General features: G+C 45.0%; 1 protein-coding gene across 1 annotated transcript in view; it reads left to right on the top strand.

Moving 5' to 3' along the window:
- LOC308382457 (serine/threonine-protein phosphatase PP1-beta catalytic subunit-like) overlaps window positions 1-12,500 on the top strand; it is a 35,279-nt gene that overhangs the window by 13,370 nt on the left and 9,409 nt on the right. Inside the window, exon 2 of the mRNA XM_080860185.1 lies at window positions 9,694-9,825. Within this exon, the coding sequence (XP_080716311.1) occupies window positions 9,694-9,825 (132 nt within the window). The remainder of the gene's footprint in view (window positions 1-9,693; window positions 9,826-12,500) is intronic.

The following is a 12,500-nucleotide window of genomic DNA, read 5'->3' as shown; positions in this document are numbered from 1 at the left end:
CTGATGCTCATTCTCTCTTTCTTTCCTTCTCTCCTCCTTGCGTGCGAACATTTCCTCATTTATTTCTTCTCTCCACTCCTTCATTCACGTCAGCCTCACACTGGGTCTTGTCAGAGGCTTCAGCGCTGGCATGAATGTCAATTGTGACCCGGCTTCTTCTCTTTTTTCCCCCTCTCACCCTGTTCCCTTTCTTTTTTTTTCCCCCTCTCTCACCCTTTTCGTTTCTGGGGCTTTTCTCCCTCCTCCCCATACATAGTCAGTGGTGATTCCAGCCTTGGGGCTCAGGAGGGTTGCTCAATGTGGGCGCCTCTCTCTCTTTTTCTCACTTTCTCTTAGGGCTGGGCGATTTTTCGATTTCGATTTTAATCGCGATGTAATTTTTTTCTACGGTTTTAAATGAGACGTTCGATTAAAAAAAAAAAAAATCAATGTTTTCACAGACCTGCGAATACAGCGCCGCACGTAGCCCATGGGCGTCGCGACAATGTAATTTGGGGGGGACAAGACCCCCTCACTTTTCAAAACAAGTCGTTTCGACCCCCCCACTTTTGCAGTCAAAATAGTGCGTGCGTGACTGCTGGTCTACTAGTCCATTATTCTTTCCATTGCTTCACAATTAAATCCGTTCAACTTTATCAGTGGGGAATACCCACAGCAATATAAATCCACTCCGCGTTTTCCTGGCGTACTACGCAGCCTCATCACGCACGCAGATTCAACTGTCATTAATGTTCATTCATTCTCTGATTTGATCGGAGCGTCGCGCTAGAAGCAGACCACAGAAATGGACATACGGATTTTTTTTTTCGAAGAAGAGGAAAGTAAGTCAGAGTTGCCCAAGTTTTACCTGTAGTGGACAATTAAGGACCACCCAATGGACATTATCTGGCTATAATCGTATTGTTATTGCCATAACAACCGTGAGCTAATCTGGCGTTAACGTTAGCTAGCTAATGGCAGTTTTTCTAACGACAGCAGCGACTAAACACACACTCACCAAAGAAGATTTTTTTTTTTAATGTGTCACTCACTTGTATACCTCTCTTTGACTCACACACGAAAGATGATGTCAATGCCACAAATAAAATGAACATTGGTGTGCTGGGCATGCTGTCAAGCTTTGCCATGTATGAAAACTATTTCCCCTACGTGAACCGTTTACTTCTGGCAGCTTCCATCCTTAAAGACTTTGGGTTTCAATACACATTTGGCCATTTCTGACCTGAACAGTCATACTTTAATGAGGTGGTCAGTTGGAATGTAGCCAACATAATTATCAGGCCACCAAACCTATATCAATTGTGAATTTGATATGCTGATAACATGATTTACATCTCAGAGAAAAACATGGTAAAATGCACCAGAATGCGGGTATTTGCATGTACGTTTTTCAAAAAAAATTGGGGTGATTTTGTTCATATCGTGATATAAAATCGAAATCGAAAATTTTTGGGGGAAAAAATCGAAATATAACTTTTTCCCATATCGCCCAGCCCTACTTTCTCTCTGTCCCTCACTCACTCACTCTGTCTCTCCCCCCCCCCCCCCCCTTATCTCGCTCTCTCATTTTGTCTGTATACGTTTTATTGGTGTACGTTTTATCATGTTTGAAAGTAAGGAAGTGGTTTAATCTCTCTCTCTCTCTCTCTCTCTCTCTCTCTCTCTCAGTTTTGGCTCAGTTCTGGCACAGCAGAGTTCCATCTACATTGCTGGGAGACAGATTGAGATGCAGAGAGGACATAGAGAGAAGATGGCAATAAGGGTAGAGAATGTCTGCAATGCATGATAATACAGAGAGGGGAGGGGGGGGGGGAGAGAGAGAGAGAGGGAGGGAGGGAGGGAGGAGAGGGGGAAAGGGAGAGAGAGGGAGGGAAAGAGAGAGAGAGAGAGAGAGGGAGGGAAAGAGGAGAGGGGGAAAGGGAGAGAGAGGGAGGGAAAGAGGAGAGGGGGGAAAGGGAGAGAGAGGGAGGGAAAGAGAGAGAGAGAGAGGGAGGGAAAGAGGAGAGGGGGGGAAAGGGAGAGAATGAACAGCTGAGAAACAGAGGGAGGCCAGTGTTTCCTCCAGGCATGGAGAATAAGGGAGGGGTAGAGAAACTGAACATTCACCCAGAGGGGAAAACAATACTTGCAGAACTGCATTCTGGGCAGTTAAATCCTATGCATGAGAAATTCAGTGTGGGAATGAAGAGATGGATGGAGAGAGAGGGAAAAGGAGAGAGAGGGAGGGAGAGTGAGTCCGGGATAGGGAGCAAAATGGGTGCTGGCGATGGCTTCCTTTGCACAGAAGCGAGGCCATTCATCAGATAGGACTGAGGAAGGGATGGGCAGAGAGGGGTTGCCTTGAGCTCGTCCTCACTCGGAGGAACTGTCAGCAGGATAGCAGAGAGCGAGGGAGGAAGAGAACAAGAGCGTGGGAGAGTGTGTGTGTGTGTGGGGGGGGGGGCAGCAGAGAGACACAGAGAGAGAGAGAGACAGAGAAAAAGAAGGACTGAGAGACAGACAGACAGACAGACAGACAGACAGACAGACAGACAGACAGACAGACAGACAGACAGACAGAGAGAGGGGGGACACAGAAAGAGAGAGACAGACAGACAGAGAGAGAGAGAGAGAGAGAGAGAGAGAGAGAGAGAGACGCGGCAGGATGAGGCTGCAGAGCTGCAGTGCAGTGGTCTGGCTTGGCAGAGCGGGACGTGGCACTGGGAAGGACATTTTGTTCTGTTTACAGGGGTCGTTGTCTGCCTTCTTGCTCTTGCAACTCACCCCTACCCCGCAACATTTTTTTTTTCCATCTCCCTCTCTCTCTGTCCTGACCTCTCACTCCCACCCTCTCTCGCTCTGTCGCTCTCTCTCTCTCTCTCTTTGTCATGTTCTCTCACTCCCACCCTCTCTCTACCTCTATCTCTCTCTCTCGCTCCTGACACCCCCCCCCCCCCCCCTCTCTCTCTCTCTCTCTCTCTCTCTGTCAAGTTCTCTCCCACTCTTTCTCTCTAAACAAATGCCAAATTTGGATTGATGGCCTGTGTTATGTCCCACCCCACTGCATTCCTTGCCCTACGCAGCAAAGTCCAGACATAACATAATAACTCACTGTATGTGTATGGATATCTATAGTCACAAATAAATAAATATATATATATATATATATAGAGAGAGGTTACTATCTTGGTATACAGTTGTATAGAGGTCATTCTGGATGTGATGCTGCTGTAGGTGGGTGTTTAAGGCTTTGCTGCCTTGGTGGTCTGTCTGGTCACGGAGCCATTCCATGACAAGAGGACTCAGTCAGAGGATTCTGTGGCGCCTTCTCAGCAGCCTTGATCAGCACCTTGTAGAGAGGCAATTACCTGGCATGTTGCCATGGTGACGGTTCTTGGTTGCAGGCTGCAGTGTGTGTATAAGGGAGGGCGATGTTCGGTTTCAGTGACCCAGTGTGTTAGTAGTATGGTTCAAGTCAAGGTCAAAGAGTTCAGAAATGTTTACCAGCAAAGGGTTGTTATATAGACACTTGTGTGTGTGTGTGTGTGTGTGTGTGTGACTCAGTAGGCTGATGCATGCATTCAGTCAGGATGTGTGTATATTGTTGTTGTTTGCAGTACACTTCATGATAGTTTCAGAATTTGTGCGGTGACTGGGTGTGTGTGTCTATAGCATCGATGCCTGTGGGGTTTGTGGTGAGTGTGTGTGTGTGTGTGTTGCATGCGTTGCCTGTGAGGTTTGCGGTGACTGTGTGATTGTAAGGTGATCATCTTTGGCCGCAGGGTTGATACTTTCTCATTCCGATCCCCTCAGCCTGTCAGACGATCCTGTTTGGTCCTTGATCCTGTCCTTGTAAACACGTCAGACACTTACATGTGTGTGTGAGCTTGGGGAGTTGTGTGAAGGCAACCTTAAGGCATGACCTTTACCCTCTTCAATCTTGGAGAACATATTACTCAACACACACACACACACACACACACACACACAACTTTGAGAATTAAGTATTTTGAGTAACTAACCTGCGACTGTTAATTTTTTTTGTATTATTATTTAGACGTTTCATGATTAACAGATCATGATTAGGATTATGAAGCAGTTGTTACTTTATAATCAAAGTGTTTCACAGTTTCTCAATTAGCTTTAGATTAGTTAATTAGCAAAGCTGGTTTACATTAGTTCAGTTAATCAGCAAAGCTTTACACGGCTAACATCAATCTGATACTCAGTCTAGCAACAGGACAGAAGTTAGTAACTCCAGATCTCATATTCAAAAGGTGAGAGGTGAGTGAGCTGGCTGTTATGTGGGATATAGAGTCCTGAACCCTTTGACGTGTGTCTTCTTAGCCTCTCATCCTCGAGGTCAGACCCACCTCAGGTCTAAATTTAAAGCGGTGGAGTGGAGGACTATTTCAGTGCTGCTGAATTGACGGTGTTCGTGGAATGAGCTTGACGCAGGACTAGTCAATGCGTTGCAGGTTAGGGATATGTGACTTCACGTTATCCCACCACTGAAACTGGGTTTTCAAACAGGGCAGTATTTAGACCCCTTTCCTCACATCTCAGAGCACACGAACACGGAGACACACGGAGACACACGGAGACACACGGAGACACACGGAGACACACGGAGACACACGGAGACACACGGAGACACACGGAGACACACAGAGAGACACACAGAGACACACACAGAGACACACAGAGAGACAGACACACAGACACCTTGCTTTGTCTGTGTTGCTGAACTCCAGGGTTTCCTTGATAACACAGACCAATGGGAGCGGGAGTGGACACCTTTTTAATTCCCATTGTGTGCACATCAGTCTTGCCCATCCTGCCTGGTGTTGATGCACCTATCACCTTTAGCCTGGCGAACCCAAAGGAGTGGCTAGTGACTCAACGAGGAAGGAATCTTGCGCATGTGAGGACGTGATGAAGTTCAGTCCAGACACCTGAGACCCAGACATCAAGTTCCCTATACAGTGACACAGTCTGGCGCACTGAAGGCTCCGAGCCCAGGCGATCCTTCACGCTGAAACAAAAAGCCTTCTGTGGTTCGACCTCCCAACCAAGACAGCGATTAATCAGCCGCCCGCGGGGCTGTCTGCATAATGTGCTGCTGTTATTCCCACACTGAAGGCCTGGGTTTGTTAGATGCCCTCGCAGAGGCAGAGGCAGGAGTTGGAATCTGGCTTTTTCCGTGATTGGCATGGCCCTTTGTGGGCACCTGCTTCCAAGTACGGCTGTGTGTGTGTGTGTTTGTGAGTGTGAGTGTGTGTGTGTGTGTGTGTGTGTGAGAGAGAGAGAGTGTGTGTGAGAGAGAGAGTGTGTGTGTGATGTGTGTGTGTGTGTGTGTGTGTGTGTGTGTGTGTGTGTGTGTGTGTGTGTGTGTGAGTGTGTGAGTGTGTGAGTGTGTGAGTGTGTGAGTGAGTGAGTGAGTGTACGGCCCACAATTGATTTGACCCAGTTTTTTTGCATGATAATTGGGTGTAAATCCCAGGGTGTGCAAGTGTTTACCTGAGGTTGTGTGCTAAGAGCTAGTTCTGAAGGGAGATGGGGTGAAAGGAGGGGATGGTGTGAAGAAGGAGAGAGGGAGAGAGGGAGAAAGAGAAAGAGAGAGGGAGAGAGGGGGGTATAAAGAGGGTTGGATTATGGTGGACAGAGAGAGGTCTTTGGAAGAGAGGGAGGTTGTAAGTAGCGGGTTAGGAGAGAGAGAGTGGGAGGAAAGGTAATTGAGAGAGAGATGGAGGGAGGGAGAGAGAGTGAGAGAAAGAAAGAGACTTGCCTCAGTCTCCCGGACAGAGAAATCTGTCAACACAGCGCTTGTGTCAAGGCGTCCATTCAGGCTATTTTTGGCATCCGTGCTGTTGACAAAATGTAGGCCCTCTTATTTCTGCCTCGGTTAACCGGTGGAAAAAAGAAACCCATCCCGTTCTTTACAGCCCTCTTTACCGGTGATGGTTTTGCTTTCAAACATGCTTAGCCTTTGTCACTGTTGTGGTAAAAACTCTGGTTGAGGCAGAAGTCTGTAGGAGAAATCTGAGGTGAGGTCTACTGTGGAGGTCTGGCGTCTACTGTGGAGGTCTGGCTGAGTCTCTGGATGTCTTACTTTATATGGTGCTGCTGCTGCTGCTGCTGCTGCAGGGACAAGGCCCAGTCAACCGTCTCCTGCCTACTTATCCCCTTAAGTGTCCCATCTTAATGTTTCACACACACACACACACACACACACACACACACACACACACACACACACACACACACATAAGACGTATACCACAAACTGACCGTCACTCATACACATAGTTCTTCACAGTTTGCCACACACACACACACACACAGTACTACACTGTTTATGACACATACACACACACACACTCTCAGTCTCCTAGTCTGTATGCTGGCACTTCATGCTAAGCTTCAGTGCTGTACCCAAAGCATTCTAACCTCCACCCCTATTCTTTGGGTTCAAATGGGTTCAGTTGCACTTTTCACTTTTTGTGTCAACAAATGGTGTCAACAAATGGAAACGCTTACATTAGTTATGTTGTGATGACCTGAACTGGTGAAGTGACTGAGTGACGTCTGGCATGTTTCATTTCACATACAAATGGGGGAGTGTGACCAAGACATTGCTTTTCAGAACCATTGAAGTCTAGGCCGTTAAATGAGCAATTTCTATTCATAGTGTTCACACAAATATGACTCACTGTACTGCATATACACACACATCCTATCACACACACACAAAGCCAGTAAGTCTAAAGCTGATACCAAAAGTAAGCGTCAGGCCTGTATCCAAAACAAACCAGGCCTCCCACTGCAGTGTGTGTGTGTGTGTGTGTGTGTGTGTGTGTGTGTGTGTGGAGTGTGAAAGAGATAGGGCCTCTCACTACATTGTGTGTGTGTGTGTGTGTGTGTGTGTGTGTGTGTGTGTGTGTGTGTGTGTGTGTGTGTGTGTGTGTGTGTGTGTGTGTGTGTGTGTGTGTGTGTGTGTGTGTGTGTGAGATGCATGGACAACACCGCTTAGACTGAGCGCTCCTTTAATGTCCTGCTCCTGCCGGCCCTCTAGCCTCGGAGATGAGTGGGCGACGGAAGAGAAGAGTCCGGAAACTGGGGGTGGCACTAGTAGCCACGGGCAGCTTTCCTTTAGTGGCTCAGAGAGGATACCGACAACAAAAAAGACGAAGCCAACAAAAACCGCCAAGGATTATTTTCCTAGCTGCTATTTTGGGTTCTGCGTGACAACTTCAGGTTAAAAACACTGACCACTGCCACACCTATTCACCCAGAGGAAAATGGTGCCACTAGTTAACTCAAGATGGGGATCAGGGACCAGCAACAGGGTTTGTTTTGTCCTTGAGACCATCTGCAGTACCCCAGGAGGTACATTCACTGCTGTGTGGGTGGGTGGATGGGTGGGTGGGTGTGTGTGTGTGTGTGTTTGAGGGTGTGTGTGTGTGTGTGTGTGTGTGTGTGTGTGTTTGAGGGTGTGGGTGGGTGTGTGTGTGTGTGTGTGTGTGTGTGTGTGGGTGTGTGTGTGTGTGTGTTTGAGGGTGTGTGTGTGTGTGTGTGTGTGTTTGAGGGTGTGGGTGGGTGTGTGTGTGTGTGTGTGTGTGATGTGTGTGTTTGAGGGTGTATATTTTAGATAAGTTGTAAATACAGACCTCACATGACCAATCCCACCTCCCCTGACCCCAAACCACAGGAGGAGGGAGTCTGTGCTTACAGAGGCATCGCCAGGAGCGTGTGTGTGTGTGTGTGTGTGTGTGTGTGTGTGTGTGTGTGTGTGTGTGTGTGTGTGTGTGTGTGTGTGGAGGAGACTGGATGACTGAGCACTTCACATCTCAGCCTCGCATTCAAGTTGTCCACTTAACCCATTGGCGCCGGATGCTGCGTAGCGCAGCATAGGCTTTCCTGCCGGTTGCTGCGTAGCGCAGCATAGGCTTTCCTGCCGGTTGCTGCGTAGCGCAGCATTTTGTACACGTGCTGTTTTCATGACGAATGCAGCGTATAACTCACTCTGGTTGGTTAAAATTACACATGGGATGGGTCTTAAGGCTTTGCTAAAGATCAGATGACCACCAAAATGAACTTTGGTTGGCTGAAAATCACGTCAATCAATCAGATAGCCACGCGATATTCTGTGCTTGTTTTCAGTGATACCATGCTGGCTAGCGAGAAGTAGCAGTGAAGAAGTAGCAGTGAACATGGAGTATTTTGATAGCGATGTCAGTGATTTCGACATAGATTTTGAAGGATTTGAGTCTGAGAGGGAGAAGGATAATGACTTTGTGTCAGAGGATCCATTAGATACGGCACAGGAGTGGGATTTTGTGGGCACGGAAGGAGAGGAGGAGGGATTCCAGGTGGACTGGACAACCGGCAATGATCTGGAGGTAATTATTTATGTTTTGTTTTCTTGTGCGATCTTCCGAGTTCTCTTCTCTTAGAAAACGGAATGGGCAGTAATGATAGTGGTGCTATAGCGATTACTAATGGTGATGATGGTTGATAATATATACATGCAATAATGTTAGTTATAGATACAATAATGGCATAATGAATAAATAGCATTTACATTTAGCAGACGTTTTTGTCCAAAGATTTTAGATAAGAAAAATAACGTGGAGAACTGTATAGCATAATACATCATAATGAATAGTAATACAATTATGAATAAATATAAATACTATAAATAACATTGATGGAACTGGAAATATACTATTCTGTTAGTGTAGCTTTATTGTGTATCCAACTTGAATGTGTACTCCCTGTCTGTGCCTCAAAGAGACCTGAACAATTGGCATATGAACACCTATAACCCCTATACCCTATAGACAGTCTAGTAGGCCATTGTCTTAGCACCAGCTGAGAGGGTGGGTCTCATAATAATACAATGATTGAATGCTTTGCCATACGTTTTTACAGATATCTCCATCTCCAGGATAACGTTGACCCCGCCATGGCTTCATGCTCCATGTGAACTGCGAGGCCAGCTCCACCCCAGGATGTCTCCATCCCTCTCCTCTCCTCCCTCCCCATTTCTCTTTCCCCCTCCCTCCCCCTCTTCCCCTCCCTCATAATGTTTGCATACTTGAAAATTGTATTTATTGTATTTTATATCATTGATTTATATTGTTTTTGTGTGTTTGAGAGTTTTTTACAAATGTTATTGTTGTTTGTGTGCTCAGGGAGCAGGTTTTAATAAAACCTGCAGTTCTTACCTTCACAATGCTTCTTATTTCATGTTTCTAAGTGCTACAGAGGCTTAGATATTAAGGTTTTTGTAGACGTTGACAATTCTTACTGTTTTCTCAGAAAACCCTCAGGAAATGAGGTACTTTCTCATAGAATAGCATAGGATTTAACAGGCGTTTTTAGCAGGCGTTTTAGGCAGAAATGGGTTAAAGAGCTGAAATTCTGCCAGTGACTGTTTGCTGTTGGTGTTCATTTGGGGTGTGTATGGTGTTGGAGTTAGCGTCGATCCGTGTTCAATTCCGGGCCTTTATGAGTCGCCTTGGGTAAAAGGCTGTGCTAAATACCAGACCTTTACCTTTATAAGGGAGATGTTTGAAATATTAGTTGTTCTGAACATTCATCCCTTCTGTTTTTTTTCTATCTATGTGTCTATGTCTATTTACTGAAGAGATGTCTAACCTCTCTCTCTCTTTCTCTGTCTCTCTCTCTCTCTCTCTCTCTCTCTCTCAGTGAGAGGATGTCGTCCGGGGAAGATTGTGCAGATGACAGAGGCGGAGGTACGGGGGCTCTGCATCAAATCCAGAGAGATCTTCCTCAGCCAACCCATCCTGCTGGAGCTGGAGGCTCCGCTCAAAATCTGTGGTGTGTACGCACACACACAGGCACACACATGCGCAAACACACACACACACACACACGCATACAGACACTCATACAGACACACTCATACAGAGACACATGCACAAACTCATCACACAAGAAACAAACCATCACAGGAACACAAAATAAGTCAAAACTCTTATTTTCTTTTATACACAATCTCTGTCTCATTCCCCTCTCTCTTGCAAATAATCATAAACACACACACAGACATAAACATTCACTGCGTCCACATCCACACACACACACACACACACACACTTCCTAAAGTTACTGGGCAGGCATCCAATCCAGTCTCCCTCACCTCTCTGTCCCACTCCCATAGGGATGCCTGAACCTGCTCCTCCTTAAAAGAAATAATAAATCAAATCAAATCCAAAGTAGTCTTTTAAAAACAGCCCCTCTGGTTGGCACAGCCCCTCTGGTTGGCACAGCTGTTCTGCCAACGCTGTCCGCCGGCATGCCCTCGCTATCGTGCAGACTCAGCTTATTCTAGCCACTTCCTCTGGTGTGTGTGTGTGTGTGTGTGTGTGTGTGTGTGTGTGTGTATGTTCTAGGTTGTTCTAAACTGGCCACTTTTCTCTGTCCTACAAAAGTTGTGGTCCATAGCAGTCCTAACCCGCTATTACACACACACACACAAGAACAGACACACACACACCAGCAACTGCATGTGTATCACCATCAACTGTTTCCATAGCTTCTATGTGTGTCTGTGTGTCTATGCTTGTGTGTGTGTGTGTGTGTGTGTGTGAACATTCCAAATTTCTTTCCGTATGCTGCTGAAAATGTATCCCTGCCCAGCGCTCACACCCTTCTGTTCAGCCTGAGGGCTTTCAGAAGTCCTGACTCGACTAAATCAGAGAGATGAACTCAGTAAGGATACATCACCGCTATTAACAGAGTTCATTTTGGTTGCCATGGCAACTGGCTCATCTGTCAGTGGATGTGGATGGGCATTCTAGAAGCCTGTCTGGCCGCCTGCCACAGGCATGAGCTACAACCTGTGTTTTTAATCTGTGATATGTCAGAATAAGTCGCCGCATGGCTCACCTCGCACTTTCCATAAATCATAATGTACTTTAAATTGGGGCTGGGCAAGTTAACGCGTTAATCTTGCGTTAATCTTGCGTTAATTCATCAATTAATTAACGGCGACAATTATTTTATCTTGCGTTAACGCAGGTTTTATTATTTATTTTATTATTGTCTGTTGCCAAAAGGCTTTTATTTTGACTGCTACGCACAGACATATATACTTGAAAAGTTGACCATGCAAGTTAACACAGATACACGAAAGCTAAACTTGTCGAAATAATGTGGCGATTCATTGCCTGTGCATCACCTCCAGCAAAGGTTTACGTCAGTGGGCGTTAACCGGTCAGCTGTTTAGCTAGAATCTATAAGTTTGTTGTCTCTGAATGATGCTAACAGCAGCTAAGCAGCTGGCTATCCTAGCCTGTCTCCCTACTGGATCTATCATTAAGATCACATCAGGATGACAAGAAAATCAACTATCGAAAATATGATTTTGAGCTTGTTGTGCAATGATGTCCCCTGTCCTCCTGGCTCCCGATAAGTTAAGCTAACTAATTTTAACGTGATAGCTGTCGCTAGCTTTTTTTTTTTTTTTTTTTTTTTTTTTTTTTTTTTTATTGATGCTTATTGACAATACAGCAACATAAAGAATATCATACATTAAAATAATATAGCAGTACATTACAACATTCATATACAAATGATAATGAACAATGACAACAGGAAAAAAATAAAAAATAAAAATAAAAGCACATCACAAAACAAGGAGGAAAGAAATAATTATCCTTTAATAACCGTGTGGAGGAGACATAAGAGTCTATCATTTTTTTTGTTATTTTTGACCAAATGAAGAGATTTAAGAAGTGAGTCCATTTCCAGCTTAAAGACATGGAAGGATGGCTGTCCTTGTAGCCATTTTTGTTTGTGGAGGAAAAATTTTGAATGCAAAGTAAAAAAGTTTACAACAAATTCCAAAGGGTAGTTCACAGGGTTATCATAATAAAAGAGAAAATCCTTTGCTGTAAGGGAATATGACAATTCAAAAAGATGATTATTTAGGTCATTAAGAAACCTTTTTGTCTTCTCACACTCAAAAAAGAGATGCAACATTGTTTCATCTGCATTATCACAAAAGGAACAAGCAGAGCTTATGTCAGCATATTTCGCTATATTGACATTCACTGGATATATTTTATGTAGTATTTTGAAGTGAACCTCTTTAATCTTATTTGTGATACAGTATTTACTGGGAGCTGTCGCTAGCTAGCATGGGGAGTTGCCATTAACTAGCGAGCTACAAACGTCAGAGGGCTATGGCAGAAACAACGTCATAACCAGGCTGGTTAGTTACATTACAGGGAAACCAGCCATCAAGGACATGGAATTGAGTTGTAATATTGTCAACACAACTCTCTGGTGCTTCACCACACTCTAAACATCAATACCCTGGCAGTGGCAATAAGCTTCAGTTTTGTATTTTTTTTTATAACATTGTTTAAGTTCAGAATTACACAAAGTATTTCTTTTATTAAAATGCTACTATATAAAAATGCTGATGTTAAGTGTTTGCACAACAAATGTTGTGGCACTTTTGTTCATATGGCAGAACATTTAAAATA

Source organism: Sprattus sprattus (genome assembly GCF_963457725.1).
Source record: "Sprattus sprattus genome assembly, chromosome: 21".
In the NCBI taxonomy this organism is placed as follows: Eukaryota; Metazoa; Chordata; class Actinopteri; order Clupeiformes; family Clupeidae; genus Sprattus; species Sprattus sprattus.
The sequence above is the reverse complement of the archived record's forward strand: the minus strand, read 5'-3'. Positions and strand labels throughout refer to the sequence as shown.